The sequence below is a fragment of the Eubalaena glacialis genome, chromosome 2 (genome assembly GCF_028564815.1).
Source record: "Eubalaena glacialis isolate mEubGla1 chromosome 2, mEubGla1.1.hap2.+ XY, whole genome shotgun sequence".
Lineage (NCBI taxonomy): Eukaryota > Metazoa > Chordata > Mammalia > Artiodactyla > Balaenidae > Eubalaena > Eubalaena glacialis.
This window is the reverse complement of record NC_083717.1, coordinates 170470759-170490893: the sequence shown is the minus strand read 5'-3', so window position 1 is coordinate 170490893 and position 20135 is coordinate 170470759. Positions and strand designations below refer to the sequence as shown.

The following is a 20135-nucleotide window of genomic DNA, read 5'->3' as shown; positions in this document are numbered from 1 at the left end:
ATCTCCTGCCCCCCGGCCTCTGCACAGGCAGTTCCATAACCTCACCATCCCTTTCTCCTTCTCACCTGTCAAAATCCTCTTCAGCCTGGACCCAGGCCTCACTCCTCTCACCTCTTCCTAGTCCCAGCCCGGCCCATTCTCCTCTCCTCCCCGTCTACCTTCTCCCAGATGATGTGACTGCTGCCCACCATCCCAGAACTAACAGCAGAGCCAGAGCTCCATCTCCAAGGTGCCTCCCAATCCTCCCTTTTTCTGAACCTCCGTTAGAAAAAACTGGGCTCCTGAGCATGCTGCAGCTCTGGGGCTATAATCATCTGCTCTGCTCTGGGCCCAGACAACGAGAAGCAGGGAAGCCACCCCAGACATGGCCAGGTTGCCACCAAACTTGGTTGTGATCCAAGATGAAAGGCCCAAAGCAACAGAGCTTCCAAACGTTAGGGACAATGATGTGACTGCCCTCCAATGGGGATGGCCTCCTTCCCACAGCCCCCTTTCCCCCCTTTGTCTGCCGGGAACAGACAGGCAGACCCTAAGAAGGCCTCTATTTGAGGATCCAGAGCAGAGGCTTTTCCCCCACAGCCAGTCAGGACTGGAATCACAGATGATTCACTTAACGGAAGCCACACACCCATCACAGCACCCAGAGAGCCCTCCCCACCGCTGCAGCTCCCCTCCCCTATACACTCCAAGAGGAGCCACCGGGCCCTGCTTCCATGAGGAACTGAGCACGCTACCAAGAAGCGAAGTCGAATAATGCAGGGGTAGACCATGGTCCTACGGGAGTCAGCCCCAAGTCCCATCACCCCAGGCCAGACATCCGGGACTATCACGGACCCCTCCTGGCTCTCAAGGCCTCCCTGGGTCCCCATCAAGGTTACCCAAAGGGACCACTGACAAGGGCCTGCATGGCTGGACTAAGACATGAAGAGGACCCCAGCACAGTTATGGGTCCAGGCTCTGCCTGGGCCCTGCTTTCTAAGCCCACTGGAGAGGTGGGTGTGAGGGGAGGGGGCTGGCACCAGCTGGGCACTGATGCCCAGTCTGCAAACTAGGTTGGGGGATGGGAGCACATACTGGCTCAGGGGAGCAGGGATGGTCTGGGGAGATGCTATAGCAATGTTCCGATCAGAGGAGAGACCAGGCAAAACGGCCACCGAGGCCTCTTTGGCAGCTGGTCCTCAGGGAACGCCACCAGGCCTCCAGGGCTTTGTCGATGCCCCAAACCAAAACAAACTCCTGTGGAGTGTGAAGTATGACGCCCCAAACGTGGGCATTTACAGGCCCAGCACCATCTCACACTTGGTTGTTAGTACTGTGGGACTTTTCATCACCAAATTACAAATTCCAGGAACACATCAAACACAGAAAATCCCAGAGCATTCAATAGGGAAGGAAGAGAAGCAGGTGTGTGAGAGGTAACTCTGCAAGATACTGCAGAGGGGGTGACCATGGGGAGGTTTTGTGTCCGTATCCAGCAATAATCTAGAATGACAAGGCAATAAAAATTTTAATTAAGTTACTAACATTTATTAAGTATTCACTATGTATAGGCCCTAATCCAAACACTTTATACACATATTATCTCATTTAATTCCATAACCACCCTATAAGGTAGGCACAATTATAATCCCCTGTTTTACAGATAAAGAAGCAATGACTCAGAAAAGTTAAATAACTTGGCCCAGGGCACACAGCTAACTAAGACCTGAACCCAGGCAGTCTGACTCCAAGACCACATGCTCTTCAACCACAGTGAAATGCTTCTTAGAATACCTGGATACTTCAAAAGAAAGGGTTTTGAACCAGGATTCAAGGGACCTGGATTCTGGGCCAATTCTGCCCCTAATTTGTAACCCCTACTTATATAATCCTGAACAAATCATCCCAGCTTTCAGGACCTCAGCTGGCCCATGTGTACAATGAGAGGTTGCAGCGAATCAGGAATACAAGTGCGGCATACATGCCTCCCCTCTATTACCATGGCACCCATCAGACATCACTAATCGACCACAACACACTGAGCCCAGGTGAAGACTCACTCATTCTCCACCCTCCCCTCAACCACTATGTATCAACTGGAATTGACAAATAAAATGCATTTGCTTTCCCAGAGTTAGATTGTTTCTAAGGTGTCTTCTGACTCTAAAAATCTAAAACTGTGTTACTGGGGTTCTGAAGACAAAATTTTAATTCTAGCCCCACTCCAACTAGATTTTGTCCTTACGCTTCCATCTTCCTTCTGCAAAATGGACATTATGTTACACGTGGTCAGCTCCACTTTCTCCCCGACCCACAATGTACGACACTCCAAGCCAATGCTTAATCGTAGTTACATGAACTGGATGTGCTGGCCCTCTCTCTCCTCTGTCTCTCTAAGGGAGCCCAATAAAAGGGAGATCTAAGGCCAAAGCCACTGACATAATAGGATGAAGGGGTACAGGTTCCTTTGTACTAAGTATTGTGTTCCCAGAAATTTCCACTTAAAATACAAATACTCCCTAGAGATGGTAACACAGGAAATTATTATCAGTCATTGACACCTTGGCATGAGTTTCTGTCTGTTTTCCCAGCTTCAGCAACTAGCTGAGAGCAGAGTTCTCTCTTTGGAATGAGAAAGACTCCAAACATAGGTTCTGTTTCAGAGAAGCCCATCCTAAAAAGAAAGTTGTGGGAGGGGGCATTTGGGGAGGGCAGCCACTAGTGGCTGAGAAAGCTTTATGAATAAAACATGCTACACAGCTGCCAAGGCTACTTGCATTTTAATAGGGAACAGTTTGGGGCCAAAAGAATTAATCTCTAATGGTGGAATTACAAGCATCAGCAATGATTTAGGGAGGTATTAAGCAAAGAAAGTTGTTCCAGCATCCCTGAAATCCCATCAAATGAGCTGATGTGAGTGCGCAGGCCCTCAGCAAACAGCAAATATGCTGCAAATTTAAGGGATTAATAATATTATTACTGACAACTTCTGACTCTGCCTGCCAGTGAGCAAGCCTGCCACTACAGAGACAAACCCAGATGCCCATGGGAGCCCAGGGCACGCATTCTTTGGTCTGGAAAGCATCCATTTGGGAACCTAGTTGCCAGAAAAACTGAAGAGAACCCTTCCCTCCATCTGCCCCTTAATCACACACACTGAGAAGATGCATAATTAATTTGTTCTCAACAGTTGCTCTGTGGCTAGAAGAGTGAGGGCATTTCTGGAATGGCAATTACAAGCAAAAAAAAAAAAAAAAAGAGAGAGAGAAATGTTAGGCCACAAGCAGAATAACATATCCATCCAGCCTGTTTCCCTTCCCTTCCCCATCAACCCTGTTCAGGCCACGGGCCTGGGTGTGGGACAGGAGTGGGAAGGAACAAAAAACAAAATCCTGAAAGATACAGAGAAGGAAGACTCATTCTAACCTCAGAAGAAGAAAAGGCGCAAAGCTCAGGTACAACGTGAAGATCAACAGGCAGGGTATTTGAGGGACAACTGAATATACACAGGAATTCGATGAAGTTAAAGAATTCTTGTTAATTTCATTCATTGTGATAATGACGTCAATACTTATAAAAATGTCAGTTGTTAGAGATGCATGTTGAAATTACAGTTGAAATGCCATGATTTCTATAATTTAAAATTCTTCAGCAAAAAATATAAATAAATAAGTGAAAGAATTATGGCAACATATTTTAGATCTAGGTGCCAGGTATAGGGTTCACCATATTATTCTCTCTACTTTTTAATTATATTTGAAATTTTTTATATGGAGTTGGGTTTTTCGGGGGGGGGGATTGTTTTTTGTTTGTTTGCTTGTTTTTTTCAGATTTAAGGCAGATCCCTACCTGCTGTTCCTAATCTTTCACTGTGGCCTAGGAGGCCCTGTGTGCTCAACCCACGCCAGCCTCTCTTGATTAATTTTGTACCACATGCCCTGTCATCCACTCTAGTCCATCACGCCAGCCTCCTTTCGGGTCCTTGAACAAGCTGTGCTTGTTCCCATCTCGGGACTTTTATGCTTGTAGCCTCCTCTTCCCAGGGCCAGCTTCATGGACATGTGACCAGTGCAGTCAGACTGCACCCTGCACTCAGAAAGGCTCCACACTTGTGGTTTAATGTGGAAGACAGAATAATACCCCCTAACAAAGATGTCCACGACCCTAATCCCTGGAACCTGTGAATATGTTACCTTACATGGCAAAGGAGAATTAAGGTTGCAGAAGAAATTGAGGTTGCTGATGAGCTGACCTTGAGACAGATTAGCTCAGGATATCCAGGTGGGTCCAGTGTAATCACAATGGTTCTTTCAAGTGGAATGGGGGGCACAAGAAGAGAACCAGAGAGGTAGCAGCATGAGGACCTGGCCAGACATTGTTGGCTGTGAAGATGGAGAAAAGGTGCTTTGAGCCAAGGAATGCAGGTGGCCAATAAAAGCTAGGAAAGACAAGGAAATGAAATTCTCCCCTAGAGCCCCCAGAAGGAATAAAGCCCTGCTGACAGGTTCATTTTAGTCCAGTGAGAACCATTATAGACTTCTGACCTCCAGAGCTGTAAAAGAATAAATTTACATTGTTATAAGCCACTAAGTTTTGTTTTGTTTTTTTTTTTTTGGCTGCGTTGGGTCCTCGTTGCTGTGCGCAGGCTTTCCCTAGTTGTGGTGAGCAGGGGCTACTCTTCGTTGCAGTGCGCGGGCTTCTCATTGCGGTGGCTTCTCCTGTTGTCGAGCACAGGCTCTAGGGCGCGTGGGCTTCAGTAGTTGTGGCGCATGGGCTCAGTAGTTGTGGCGCACAGGCTTGGTTGCTCTGCAGCATGTGGGATCTTCCCGGGCCAGGGATCGAACCCTTGTCCCCTGCATTAGCAGGCAGATTCTTAACCACTGCGCCACCAGGGAAGTCCAGCCACTAAGTTTATAGTAGTTTGTTACAGCAGCAATAGGAAACTAATACAGAGTAGCTGTCTTGAAATTCTTAATTTTATCTTTGAATTTGTGTGTTGCAAGTGAAGCCGAATGGGACAATGGAGCATGCACTGGGGGACTCAGCGCACACACAGTCCCACCTCCCCGGTGGGTTCTCAGCTGCCCATTCCTCACCCAAGCCCAGTACCCTGGCTCCATCCAGCCTACCCACCTCCTCCCCACAATTACAGCTGCTCTCCACCCAGCATGGCAAACAGGTCACGTTGGTGGGAGAGGTCTACATTCTTCCATTGCCCTTCGTCCCTACTGGGGGCCTGGGTACAGGCATAGGAAGGATCGGGGTCTAGCCTCACCACGACAAGTTCAGCAGGTGACTCAGCAGGACTCCTCACTCATGCCCAATCCAGAGCCTGAGCACATCCCAGCACAGAGACTGCAATCCCTTGGGAGCTTCCCATCCACTGCGGGTCGGGGCAGCAGGGCCACAAGAAGGGGAGATTGCCTTCCCACCCAGCCACAGCCCTGCATTGTCATTTTGCACTGGGCCCTGTAAATTACATAGCCCGCCCTGCCTCTTCCTCTAACAATATTCTCCCAGCTCTTCACTTGCTGGTTCTTTCATCACTTTTCAGTTTCAACTGAAAAACCCCATGTAAGAGAGCTTTTCCAAAGCCCAGCTTCTGTCACTCTTTATCCCATGACCACGTTTTATCTCTTTTAGGGAACTCAGCAAGAGCTGACATTATCTTGTTTACTTACCCCATTGAGTCACTAAAAAGTATTCACTGAGCCCGTTGTGTGCCAAGCACTGTTCCAAGTGCTAAGGATACAGCAGCAAGAAAAACAGATCGAGTCTCTGCCCTCCTGGACCAGACATCTTGTGAGTGCCATCAACTGCTAATGATCTCCTATCCCCTCAAGAATAGACCATTGTACACCCAGCACCTCGCCCAGTACCTGGCTCATAGTAAGTGCTCAAAAATATTTGTTGCACAATTGACTGTATGAATGGTGAGTGGCCCAGGTACTCTGGGCTGTGACCGGGCACAGCATGGAGACAATCCCTCTTCATCCTATAGAGTGTGGGGCATGAAGAGCCATCCCAAAAGCAAGAAACTGGAGGGAAGGAGAGGCCTGGAGACAGACTGGGGGTGGAAGGGGGCAGTGCCCCAGTTCCCAAACCATGCTGCCTTAAATTAGCTTCACATATGTCCCGCCATTATCTGTCAACAGTTTATTTGTATATTTAAGTGAAGTTATTCTGCTAATTGGACATATGTCTCACGGTTCTACAAGGAAAAGTCTATTAAAAAGTCTTGCTGTAACAGGGAAGAGCTTTGAGGGTAGTTTTATTCAGGAACAGGAAAGGAGCTGAGTGGATTTTAATTTGGTAGAAAATAGCTGCTTGGGGCCAAGACAGTGAGAAGCAGAAAATCAAGAATAGGCTATTAGATTATTAGTGTTGTTAACAACTGCCTCCATCACCCTTACAGCTGCAGATTCCTTCCATCAACTTTATTAGTTGTATTATGGCCTTCCATCTACCCCTGCTATTCCAGCGATTCCCATTTTGGAGACATGGCCACTGAGGCAAGAAAAATGCATCTCGCCCAAGCCAGTATGAGTGTAGCCTCATAGCCCCTAGGGCCTCACCTCCCAAGCACATCAAGGTGCGAGAATTTCTGCATCTGAGATGAACAGCCCAAAGGGTTTCAGGAGAAATGGTGGAGGGTCGAGGCGATAGGAGAGAGGTAGAGGAAAATACTGGTTTGTCAACTCCCTGATACAGCAAGTTAATCCATGCCTCGACTGCTGGCCTAGAGGAAGCCTAGAAGCTCATCCAGTCCAGGAGACAGAGCCAGGAGGTTGAGTGGTTATAGGCACAGGCTCAGGAGCCACCCTACCTGGGATTAAATCCAAGACCCTATACGGGTTGAATGGTGGCACCCAAAAGATATGCCCATGTCTTATTACCCCCAGAACCTATGATTGTAACCTTAATTGGAATAAAGGGTCTTCATAGATTTAATTAAGTTAAGAATCTTGAGATAAGAACATCCTGGATTGCCCAGATAGGCCCTAAATCCAATGACAAGTGTCCTCAGAAGAAAAGAAAAGAGAAGACAGAGGCAGATATTGGAGTGATGCAGCCACAAGGAATGCCTAGAGCCACCAGAAGCAGCAAGGAAGGAGTCTTCCCTAGAGCCTCCAGAAGGACAGTGGCCCTGTCGGCACTTTGTTTTCATTGTTCTGGCCTCTAGAACTGTAAGAGAATAAACTTCTGTTGTCACTGGCCACCTAACTTGTGGCCATTTGTCATAACAATCACAGGAAACTAATATACCTGCTTACTAGCTGTACGCCCTTGGATAAGTCACTTAATCTGTTTGTGCTTCAGTTTGTCCATCTGTAAAATAGGGATGATAATGACAGCATCTACCTCGAGGTCATTGTGAAGTTAAAGGAGATCATACAGAGAGAGCTCTCAGCAGTGCCTGTCTCGTGGTGTTCAGTCAATGTAAACACTTGCTCTTAGCATCAGAAGCCCACCTGGGGAAAAAAAAAGAAGCCCACCTGGGGAGCCCATTTTAAAAAATGGGTTCTCCAGGCCTCACCCCAGAATCACTGAAAATAAATTTTAGAGTATAGAGTCTAAGAATCTGTACTTTTAAGGCTCCCCATCTGACAGGTTAGAAACCATCTGTGAGCTCCACAACAGAGTCTCTGCTGTTTCTGGAAAGCTGCCCTTCCAGATACAGATTTCACATCTGTCCTTGGTAACCCAGTCCAGTACTAAAGAACCTTAGCGGTAAGGAAGTCCTAGCTTTTGCCTACTCCGAATCCCCCATCACGCAGCTTCATTCCATTTCCCTGCAGAGGTAGAAACACCTTGGTCATGGTGAAAGCACCCAGTCCAGGACAAGAAAGGAAACTGCAGGGAGGTTTTCAGTGGAAAAAGCAATCAGCAATGAGAAGCCCAGCCATGGTTAGTCTGGGATGGGATCTGAGATGAGCAAAGAACAGACTGAAGTTGGGGTTTCTCCAGCTCCTGCCCGATTACGTGCAGGCTAAACCCTCAACACAGCACCATCTCTGGGGAGCAGGGCCCTTTGCCTTCCTCTGGCCACTCCACAGAACCAGGTGGCAGGGGCAGCTGGAGAGCACATCTGCAGCAGCAAAAAGCCAGCTCTGAGTGTCAAGGCAGCCCATGTAGGCAAGGGAGCTGCAGAGACTGCAAATGAGGAACTGGCTAATGGTGATAACCGTGCTGATCAGGATGAGAGATGCCCAGCACAGGCAACGGCCTCCCATCACCGGAAAACCAGGGGCTGATTTTGTTGGGGTTTTTTGGGGGTTTTTTTGGTTTTTTCTGATTTTGTTTTATTTCAGCTGTGGCCTTTGGAAAGGGATCACTACTTCTGCGCAACAGGAGCAAATACCATCCCATCACATAGCTTCAAGCCTGAAGCAGCCCCAGGAGATAAACAGGGTGAGCTAGGGGAAGAGAAAAGCTAGAAAGAGCGTCGCCAAACCCAGCAGGGGAAAGACCGAGGCAATGGAGGGCGCAAGCCAGAGTCTGGCCCAGCATCTGCTACCGATGGTGCAGCCTGTGTTTCTCTAAGTGTGACCTGGTACCAATGTTAAAAAAAAAAAAAAAAAGTGGTACAAGAGGCAATTTTGGGTGGTATCCAGAACACGTCTTACTTGCATATGCATTAGACCCCAAAAAAGAAAGCTAGTCTATCAAACCTGCAATTTCACAGATATGTTTGCTTAGAACAAAACCAAGTAAAGGAAAAAGAGTCAGTGAAATGAAAAATATCATACCAATACATAAATAGTTGGGTATAAAGAAGTGCATGGGGGCTTCCCTGGTGGCGCAGTGGTTGAGAGTCTGCCTGCCAATGCAGGGGACGTGGGTTCGAGCCCTGGTCTGGGAGGATCCCACATGCCGCGGAGCAACTGGGCCCGTGCGCCACACCTGCTGAGCCTGCGCGTCTGGAGCCTGTGCTCCACAACAAGGGGCCGCGACAGTGAGAGGCCCACGCACCGCGATGAGGAGTGGCCCCCGCTTGCCGCAACTGGAGCGAGCCCTCGGACAGGGGCCAAGACCCAACACAGCCAAAAAAATAAAATTAATTAATTAAAAAAAAAAAAAAAAAAAGAAGTGCATGGGAATGACAATTGGTTACTCAGGAGGAAGGCTGGAATCAGGGAAGAAATACCTAGGGGTCTACAATTATACGGGTAAGGTATCTTTTCTGAAATTGAGCAGGGAGTGTAAGGGTGATCACTAAATTATTTTTTATACTTTTCTTTAGGTCTTATATATTTCACATGTTTTTCAAAATATAAAAGGTATGCAGGCATGGCAAAGTGGGTACTGTTATTGGCCATGGTCCATAGGTCACTGAGAAGTCTAGAGCAACCAGGAAGACAGCTTGGCATTTGTGTGGTCTGCCTGGGAACTACAAAGAAGCCACCACACAGTGGGCCCAGTCTCCTGGGGAAGCTCAAGGCACACCACATTTTCCCCCAGGGTCCCCACTAATGGGAGTGGACCCCACCAAGGCTTTCTCCAGCCCACACCAAGGCCCAAGAGCCTCCTGCTATGTAACTCTCTCTGAATCAGAAAGACTTTGGGGTCAGGGCCACTGCAGCGAGTTGTGTAGGTTTGCAATGCAGTACTCACAAAGATTTGGGTATGCAGAAAACTGAAAAGGAGGTGCTAGATTCAGTAGCAGACTCTGGTTTCCCTGGTCCTTAGATGACCCAACCAGAGCAAATTAAATGCAGCTCATGCTCCTGCAGAAATTATCACAAACTCTGAGAAAGCCAGTCACCAAGACAGCAAGGATTCAATTTCCCTCCTCCTCTGTGCAGAATACTCTCAGGCAAATATTCCATGATGACAAACAAAAGCAGCAGAAGGGGATCTGAGGGACAGAGTGCATTAAAACTCACTGAAAAGCGTCCACGGCAGGTTGACAGACACCAAACGTGCAAAAGGAACAGCAACACAATTAGAAAAGGCAACTCCAGGTCTTCTAGGCATGTACCCCCACCCCCCAGGCGGGGTTAGCAGCCCCTCCCACGCAGGGCTCCTGCCCACGGCGCCCGCCCCACCCACCCCGATCCTCCTGGCTAGGAGTTAGCTGCTGTCAGGAGCCAGAGCTAGAATGAAAACACATTGACCTTCTGCAACTGGAGATTTCACGTCTGGTCCCCCCACTAGACTGTGAGCAACTGGAGGGCAGAGATCGAGTCTTATTTCCCTTTATATCCTCTGAGCCTGAGCCTGACGCAGGACCTGGCACACAGCAGGCTCAGATAATGTTGGTTAAAATAACAGGTGGATGGAAGAATGGTGAAGACATGTCCTGGTTTGGCCAGAATAGTCCCAGGTTTCAGAGACTATTCCTAAAAACGCTGCTACAGTTCCCCTTGCAAAGCAAGAAGAGCTTTAAAATGCTTGTTGAATTATCATACCCTCACTAAGCTGGGAGTGTGGTTATCCTCAAAACCAGCAGTTGCTCAATAGCTTAAGAGTTGAAACTCCCAAAGCAATCTACTGATTTCTTTGGAGGGTCTACACTCCCCTCCACTGGGGAGTACAAAGTCCAAATATTTGTTGAATTAATAACTCTTTGGTTGATGGGTTAAATAAGTAAAGGAATCCCAGGGAGAAGGCTCTATTGCCCTTCTCTCTCTTCCTCTGTGTTTCCCAAGCCCACCCCAGGCAGCATCACAGCCTCAGGGCTCGTACCAGAGGGCGCAGACCAGGAGGAGAAGCTGCACAGGCATCTTTGGTTCTACTTTCTATCCAACTTGGTGCTTTCCCCCAGGTTGCAAGTGGATAAAAAGGGAGACAACCAAGTATAAAGTGCAAAGAACATGAGATTGGGCAAGATCTGGATGTCCAAGACCAAGTCTGAGATCTGCCAAAACCTGCAGGGGGCTGGGGGGTGCCTGAAGAAGTCACACCCTGCTCTGGGCCTCCAGTATCACATTTGTACATTAGAGGTTTGAGTTAGCTGATGCCAAAGATGTCTTTCTCAAGTTCAATGGAATGATTATAAATAGCCATCACCTTACCTGAGCTCCTTATTCTTCTCCTCTGACCAATACCCACTGGTCAGAAGTGGAGTCCATTTTCCCCCAAAATACCCTACCACATGTCATAATTCTAAAGGTAGACAGCATATGACTCCTCCCTCTAAATGCAGATTTCAGTAATGCTGAAATTGTCAGCCCATATTCAAGCCCGAAACAGCCTGTGTCCCTATACAAGGTCAGGTGTAAAGGTTAGCAGGATTTAATGGGCACAAAAGGTTCTTACAGCAAATTTAAAGCTACCTCTCCCTCCGAGGGTAAGTGCTGCAGGTAAACCTCCTTTCACTAAGTTTCAGGCAAGCACGCGGAGGGAGCCCCATTAGAGGTGTAAGGCTCCCGACCTCTCTTTTCCCTCTCCCTCCCTCCCTGTGGGAGGAGGAATCTCAACCGGATTGGTGAGTTTGGGAGAAGAAACAGCTCACCTCTTCCTCTCTCCTCCCTTTTGGGATCTGCATATACCTGCAGAACACTGGTATTCAGTCCCTCCCTGCCCTAAGAGGCAGGCCCCCATCTGAGAGGCTTGTCCTGCCACGTCTGTGCCTGGGTAGGCAAGTCTATCAAATTCAGGGGTGAAGTTCAACAAGCCCACTTGATCACAGGCCCAAGCCACGTGATCCAGCCCAACATTTATCAGTAATAAAGCTGACGTTTTGATCTCTACCTGGCAGAGTCCTGCATCTCCTTGGTTCTGCTTCTTGGGCAAAGAGGAAAAGAGTATTTTTATCTTTACCTCCTAAGCCCAAATATTTATTAAGTACTACAGTAACTAATATGACGCACACATACTGCAGACCTGAAGCATCCCAGGAAGCATACCACAGGAGCCCAGTGACCTGCTCCATAACAAGAAACTGAATTCAGCTAAAGATTCCCAGTCACAGCAACAATCAAGGTCCCCTCCCTATAGTAGGACTCCGATTAAGAAAGGAAAAGGCACATGCGATTTCTCTCACTCTCTTGCTTTATCCTCTCCACACACATACACATACATACACACACACACACACACACACACCCCACTTTTACTCATTGTCTAACTCAAAGCAGAAGCTCAAAAAATATTCAGTAACTGATGACTTTAAGCATTCTCATTCATTAACGGCTTAACAAAACTTTACTCTAGAACTTTCCAGGGTCCCCTACTGTCCATGGTATAAAACTTGGCCTTTAGTCCCTCTGCAACCTACCTCTAATTCTGTTTGCCAGTATAACCCTTCACTCACTCATAACCTAGTCTCCAGTAACACTGAACTACTCTCCGCTTCTTATAGACAATCGCCAAAATTTTACCCATCAACCTCAGCTCAGATCACCTTGTCCCCCAATGCTACATGTTTCAATCTTATGCATCTTTCCAAACCCAGCTCAAATACCCCCTTAATTCATCTTGAGCCACTCTCTCTGCTCTTGTATGCCTTAGGGTTGTTAACTAATTTGGGGTATACTAGGGTTGAACAAATAAGTGAATATATTGTAGATAATAGGCATTCTCACTGTCGGAGAAATAAGTTACATATAAGGAAAGGGAGAAGGCTATAATGAACTCTGTGAGTTTAGATTGAAATTAGAGGTATCAGCATGAACTCATGGTTTTTTAATAGACAGATGTGTTTATGCATGAGTAAGTATACATCCATATATTTCCTAGCTATGTCTCCTGGAAGAGCCTAGAAACAACAGCACCCCAGTAGCAATATGCATCCACATCTTGGTTTCTGAATACCATTCTCCAATAAAAGGAATCAGGGCTCCTTGGAGAAGTGACTGATTCCAGGGATTGGGCAATGAAAATACAAGATGAGCCTGGGGCAACTTGTGGGACCAGAAAGTTAAGATAGTGCTCAAAAAATGATGGGGCATATCAAAAGAACACAGGAGACAACCTGAAGAAGCTCCCAATGGCCAAAGTCCGAACAATTTGAGTGATAAAAAGAAATAATGATTGTTTTGGACTCTAACCCATAGAATAAAATAAATATCCATGAGTTGATACTGATAAAAATAAACAACTGATTGAGAAGGGACAGCTATTTCTTATAGAATAATTCCAATTAATAAATGTAAAAATAAGAAAAATAGAAAATAATTAACTTGTTCATTAAAATGATAAGGAGCCATCAAGGCAAACTGTGCTTCTAGATCTCCTCTCTGGCTGGTTAAATAATCCACAGTATTTAATTAAGTAAACCTTCTCATCTCTGTTCTTACAAACTTAGCTGGGGCAAAGACCCACTTTACAGTTAGGGAAGTAGAGGTGTTTGGTGATGGACCAGGAGCTCTAGGTCCAAAATGGCTCAAATTCTACCCAGCACCATCATTCTATCTCTTCATCCTCCATGGGCCTTGGAATTTCTGAATTTCATTTCTTTCCTTGAGTTACTGGTCCTTCTGTGACCTATCAAAACCCTAATTATGCTTCCCCAAGAGTTTATCAGAACTCATTTGGCTGCAAGGAACAGAAAACTGAACTCAAAACATCTTAAACAAAAAGAGAATTTCCTGGCATAAATAACTGAAAAGTCCAGTGGTAGTCTAGCTTAGGACTCAAATACATCTCTCCACAATACTGGCTCCATTCACAGATGGGCTCTCCCCTCGTGGTGGCAAGATGGCTGCCAGCAGCTCTAAGCCAACATCTGATACTCTCAGCTAATCCAGCAGAAAAGACAGTGTCACAGGGGGGACACCCCCAAAAGTCCTGGAGCTGATTTAAGTTCACTGACCAGCACTGGCTTAGATACTCATCCTTGAATCAATCACTAGGGCCAGAGGAATGGACTACACTGATAGCCAAAGTCACATGCCCACCCTGAGGGTGGGGTGAGCTCCACTCAAACCTCATGGCATGTATATGAGATAGGAGTGGTTCCCCAAAGGAAAGTTTAGATGCTGCTCCCTAAAACAAGAATGGCTCCTGTGCTGCAAAATTAACATATGTCCACTACACCCCGACACCTTGGTCAGAATCAACTCAGTCCTGCCTCCTCCAGCCCATTGTCTGGACATCTGTACCAGCAGTGACTTCTTTCCGCTTCAGGCACAGGCAAGTTCACACCCGTCCTTTCTGTTTATAAGCATCCTGGGCACCTGGAGTCTCGTTCTCCAAAGCATCTGGGTGCCGTCCCACGCCCTCACTGCCTAGCAAAGTGCCACTGTGCCCCTAGAAAACACATCTTCACGCTGGCTCCCGCCCCCTCTCGAAGCAGAGCTGAGTCACTGCGGTCCCAGCCAGCTGAGCACCAACCTTGAAAGTGCTTCTCGAAGTCACTGCCTGCCAAGCTCCTGGCTCTGGCACACTCCGGGACCTGGGGACGCTGGCTTAACAGGTGAGATAATTATGTTTTACCCTTCACTCACTTCTTTATCAGTCTCACAGACCAGAACAGATAAGTGCTCCGATGCAAGAAAACACTCCTGCGGTATTTACTTGTGCTCTTTAGTGCCGGCCGGCTCTCCCTTCCCAGGCACAACTCCCAGGGACCAGCCTGCACCCTGTTATCTGGTGCCAGTCACCTCGCACTGCTGCTCTCTTGTCAACTGCCAGACTGTACTTTCCTAACTGCATCCCCCAAGCTTCTCCAGGACCTGCAGCACCACTGCTTTCCAGATGACTTACACATGAAGGGCTGTCTGTCTTCATGACATCCATCCCCCTGTCTGCTCTGCAGATTCCCCAAGGCAGAGGGCTTGCCCCTGTGCCCTGGCCTGGACCTCTCTGCAAATGTGGCTCTGGTGGGTTCCAAGGCCCATAGCATTGGTTAGATGGAGAAAAGGGGGTAGGGAAAAGCAGGGGGCATTAGGTCTCAGAGACAAGGACTTTGAGATCTTCCAATACAAACTAACATTTCATTCATTCATTCGTTCAACAAACCTTTATTTAGGAGCTACTGTGTCCTGGGTACTGTAGTATGTGCTGCAGACGTGAAGATACACAACACAGACCAAGTCTCTGTCCTCATGGAACATACCTTCTAGTAGACATCTTACTTATTTTTGATACCTGCTTTACATTTACATTCACAACACACTGTCTCAGATACTATCCATATAATCCTCAGTAAGTGGTATAACCATCTGTAGTCCACAGACTCCAAAAGTCTGAATGACCTTCTCCAAAGCCAAGGAACAAACTCAGGTCTTCTGACTACAAACCTTACTCTCTTTCTGGGGCCTCTCTCAAGGCAGGGAGCTAGCAGGGTACAGCCTGGCATTGAGACAGACATTAACTCAACTCAGTCCCAGGCATCACTGCTAGAGACAGAAGATGTAAAAAAGAAAGACCCATCCCTGATCTAAAAGAGTTTATGGTCTAAAGAGAGAGAAAGACACATAACCAACTATCATCTATGACAGGAATAAAGAACATAGAGTGGTTAAATACAAATAGGAAGATCTCTCTGGAAAGATATACAGGAAATAATGATCACCTCCAGGCAGAAAAATTGGGTACCTGAGAAACAGGGATAGGAAGGTCATTTTGTATGTTCAAATATTATATATTTTGAATTGTGTACCGTTGAATTTACTTCTCATTAAATGACACTGTGAGGATGCAATCAGCCAAATCCTGAATGTAGGAAATTCCACAGGATAAATGATCTGGTTTCTTCAACAAGCAAATAGCTCCCAAAACAAGGAGGGAGGGGAAATATTATAGACTTAAAAAGATTTAGGAAACATCAGCCGAACATAATATATGAACCTTGTTTGGATCCAGATTTGAATCAACTTAAAAAAGAAATTTTGGGGACAACGTGGAAGATTTTTTTTTAATAAATTAATTAATTTATTTATTTATTTTTGGCTGTGTTGGGTCTTTGTTGCTGCCCGCGGGCTTTCTGTAGTTGTGGCGAGCGGGGGTTACTCTTCCTTGCAGTGTGCGGGCTTCTCATTGCGGTGGCTTCTCTTGTTGCGGAGCACGAGCTCTAGGCACATGGGCTTCAGCAGTTGTGGCATGCGGGCTCAGTAGTTGTGGCTCACGGGCTCTAGAGCACAGGCTCAGTAGTTGTGGCGCACGGGTTTAGTTGCTCCGCAGCATGTGGGATCTTCCTGGACCAGGGCTCGAACCCGTGTCCCCTGCATTGGCAGGCGGATTCTTAACCACTGCGCCACCAGGGAAGTCCCAAAAAGGAAGGTTTGAATATGGACTAGCTATTAGAGGTTATTAAGGAATTATTATCAATTTTGTTAGGTATGATCATGGTACTGTAGTTAAGGTTTTTTTAAGGTCCTTATCTGCTAGAGATACATTCTGAAGTATTTACAAATAAAATAATATGATGCCAGAGATTTGTTTTTAAATATTTCAGCAAAAAATAATAATAAATAAATAAATGAATAAAGACGTAAATGAAGGAATGAATAAATAAAGGGGAGAGTAGATGAAACAAGATTGGCAAAAGGTTGATAATTTCTGAAGATGGATGACAGTTCCATAGGGGTTCATACTACTCTACCCTTATGGATGGTTGAAATTTCCATAATGAAAAGTTTAAATAAAAATTTAAAAATTAATTATTCCAGCCACCTAGGATGACTGAGGAGGAAATTGTCACAGAGGAAAAGTATTTGAGCTGAGTCCTGAAGGATGACTAGGAATTTTCTAAGGGGCAAAGGGCCTTCCAGGCTGAGTAAAGATACACAGATCTATCACAAACCTCTCTCTGGGAGAACCAAAGTTATCTATACTTGACCTCAAACTCAACTTACATCCCACACAAGTGCCCGCTTGCTTAATCCCCCAACTCTCTGGGACATGTAGACATAGCACCAAAATCAACTATCCTGTTCCAAATGAGAACAGAGTGTGTGGTCGACAGCTCCACTCAGAGACCTACAACAGGCCCCGGTGTAGCATTCAGAGGACAGGAAAGCAATTAACCTCTTTCAGTTGGGTTTTGCCTGACAAGGCAGTTTGGAAGCCAGCTGAGTTATCTCAGGGACAGAGCCTTCATCCCTCCTGAGTCATCCCAGACACGTGCGCTCCCTAGACACACACACCAGCCTCCCCAGCAGCACCTTATAGATTTATAACCTCAGTACTGGGGGGTCCAGCTTGATGGCAGCTTGGCAGCCCAGCCCATGGGCACTAAAACACCCCCCCTCCTTCCTCCCAAGCCCCCAGCCTCAATCCCTACACTGCCCCCGCCCACCTCCAGCTGCAGACAGGAAGCTTGCTGGCTTTGCAGTCACTTCAGGACTTATCCAGGCCTGGCCTGGCTCAGATGGGTCCCACAGGTCCCTTACCTTGGATCGAAGCTGCAAGTATTCCTCTGAGCCATACGGGACACTCCTCAAGGAGGTAAGATAGTCGTAACTGATGACAGCTGTCTGTGAACCAAGGAAGAGGAAGGCTTAGCACCAGACATCAAATATTACTCCTCTGTCCAAGGCCTGCAGCTGCAGCCCCCTGACACAGGTGGTATGTCTAGAGAAGCAGTCCAACCTCTAAGAGGCCCTGCCCCCAGATTTCGATCTGGCTGGCTTCTTCGTGTCATTCAAGGCTCTGCACAAATGCTACCCCTGCAGAGACCCTCAATCTAAAGTTACCGCCACCCACCAGGAACTCCCAATTATTTATCATAACAAACCACCGTCCAAAATTACCTTGCTCATTTGTTTCCTTGTATATGGATGGTTTCCACTTCACTAGAAATTAAGCTCTATAAGCTCAGGGGCATGTCCTTCCTGTTCATCATCGTATCCCCTGCACCTTTCACAGTGCCAGGCACACAGGTAAATGCTCAATAAATACTAGTTGGATGAATGCTGTTGGATAAACTTATCCCACCCCTCTTTATCACAAATAAACACCATTTCATATTTATGTTTGCTCTAATAGCATATACGTTTTAATTCTGGGTCCCTTTGCAAAAACTCCAAGAGAGGTTCTCTTATGCTTGGTGAATCAGGAAATCACAGGCTCCCAGGTATCTTCAGGCACAGAGAAGCCTTAAGGGTTGCTGAGCCCAAACCTTCCCTTTTAGAACTGAGCAACTGAGGCCCATAGAAATAAAGGGGCTTACAAGGCTGTTATTGAGAGGAGTCCATTCCTTTGTCTATACTCCCAAATCTTTATTCCATTCCACATATACTTGCTGAATACCAACCACTAGCAAGACCTGGCCTGAGTGGTGCACAAGGCTAATCAAGACCAGAGCCCTGAATTATGGTCAATGAGATAAGTCAGACAGAGAAAGACAAATACTGAATGATATCACTTACATCTGGAATCTAAGAAATACAATAAATTAATGAATATAACAAAAAAGAAGCAGACTCACAGATATAGAGAACAAACTCGTGATTACCAGTGGGGAGAGGGAAGTGGGAAGGGGCAGAATTGGGGTAGGAGATTAAGAGGTATATACAAACTATTATATATAAAATAAGCTACAAGGATATATTGTACAACATGGGGAATAGAGCTGATATTTTAAAATAACTATAAATGGAGCATAAGCTTTAAAACTTGTGAATCACAATATTGTACACCTGCAACTTATATAATATTGTACAGCAACCATACATCAATAAAGAAAAATTTTTAAACATCACCCCCCAAAAAATAGACCAGAGCCCTGGCCTTTAAAGAATACACAGCCTAGTGGCTAGTTTATAAAGCACTGATTTATACCTTCCTCCCTCCTCTCCAACTATTCAAATCCCTAAGGTTCCATCCAACCCTACTTCCCCTAAGGCACTCATCCCGACCCCAGCCCACAGGACTCACTCCTGTGTCTGAGGTCCCACAGCAGCTGTCACCCGAGTCACGCAACTTGACACAACACATGGCTTTAGATTGTTTTGTTTTTCAAGTTATTTATTGAATTTTGGCTGCGTTGGGTCTTCGTTGCTGCACGCGGGCTTTCTCTAGTTGCAGCGAATGGGGGCTACTCTTCATTGCAGTGCATGGGCTTCTCGTGGTGGCTTCTCTTGTTGTGGAGCACAGGCTCTAGGCGTGCGGGCTTCAGTAGTTGTGGCACGCGGGCTTGGTAGCTGTGGCTTGCAGGCTCTAGAGCACAGGCTCAGTAGTTGTGGCGCATGGGCTTAGTTGCTCCGCGGCATGTGGGATCTTCCTAGACCAGGGCTCGAATCCATGTCCCCCTGCATTGGTAGGCGGATTCTTAACCACTGTGCCACCAGGGAAGCCCTAGATTGTTTTCTGACCCATTCATGTGAACACTCCTCAGCCAGAAGCTCCTTCAAAGCTGCACCTGCGTGGGACAGTTCGTTTCTACCCCTGAGGCATATAAGACAATGCTGGGCCCAAAAAAGGCATTCAGCAAACACTTAGGAATCGCTACATATTCCATGGCCTGTTTATCTATTTGCTAATCTTGAGTCTATGACCCAGTTTACGTTAAGGAGCAGGCACCACATCTGAGCCAGGCTAGGAAGAAGACGGGACAACACTGAGTATTATGGAAATGATTAGGCAACAGCCCAGACAGACTGTGCATCAGAGTATATCTACACCAAGGGGAAGAAAGCATGAGCTCATCCTGCAGCAGACAAAGGAGGAAAGAAAGCATGACGCATGTGGCGCTCTACCCACCAATGGAGCAATTATGTAGGGGTGTCTGGAACAGTCACTTTCAGCAGAGATAAAGAGGATGTGATCACACCAGAACGATGTTCCTGAACCACTGGAGAAAACCTCTAACAGTCAAATATTCAATTCAGATTCTGTTAGTTTGGAGCTTGGAGGGGATCTGCAAAGTTCTTCAAGGCATAGATACTCTGAGCATGAGCCCTGCATCACAAACCATTCACGAGCTCACTGGAGGCAGACCAAGTTTTCTGGTAGAATTTAATCAAAGCTGCAAAGCCCTCTTTCCATGTGTTTCCTGAGAAGACAGCCTCCTGAGTCTGTCACTAAAATAAGATAAGGAGGTTCTGAAAAGGTAAAGGTTTCAGAACAGAGACCCCATGCAATCCCACTCTGTTTAACTTCAGGATGCCAGAGGTTGTGTGAACAGGGATATAGGTACACAGGGGTGCACATCCATGCCTGTGCAACTGTGTAGTGGGAGCTTCACACATGTAAGGGTACATGTGAATCTCCACATATGTGTGACTGGCAGGTACATCTGCTACATGTATGAACACCTACAAGTA

General features: G+C 46.6%; 1 protein-coding gene across 4 annotated transcripts in view; it reads right to left on the bottom strand.

Moving 5' to 3' along the window:
• The window catches only part of ADCK1 (aarF domain containing kinase 1), a 109587-nt gene that overhangs the window by 79212 nt on the left and 10240 nt on the right, over window positions 1–20135 (bottom strand). For all 4 annotated transcript variants that reach the window (XM_061182757.1, XM_061182761.1, XM_061182760.1 and 1 more), the window contains one exon: window positions 17262–17345. In XM_061182757.1, coding sequence (XP_061038740.1) covers window positions 17262–17345 — 84 coding nt within the window. The remainder of the gene's footprint in view (window positions 1–17261; window positions 17346–20135) is intronic.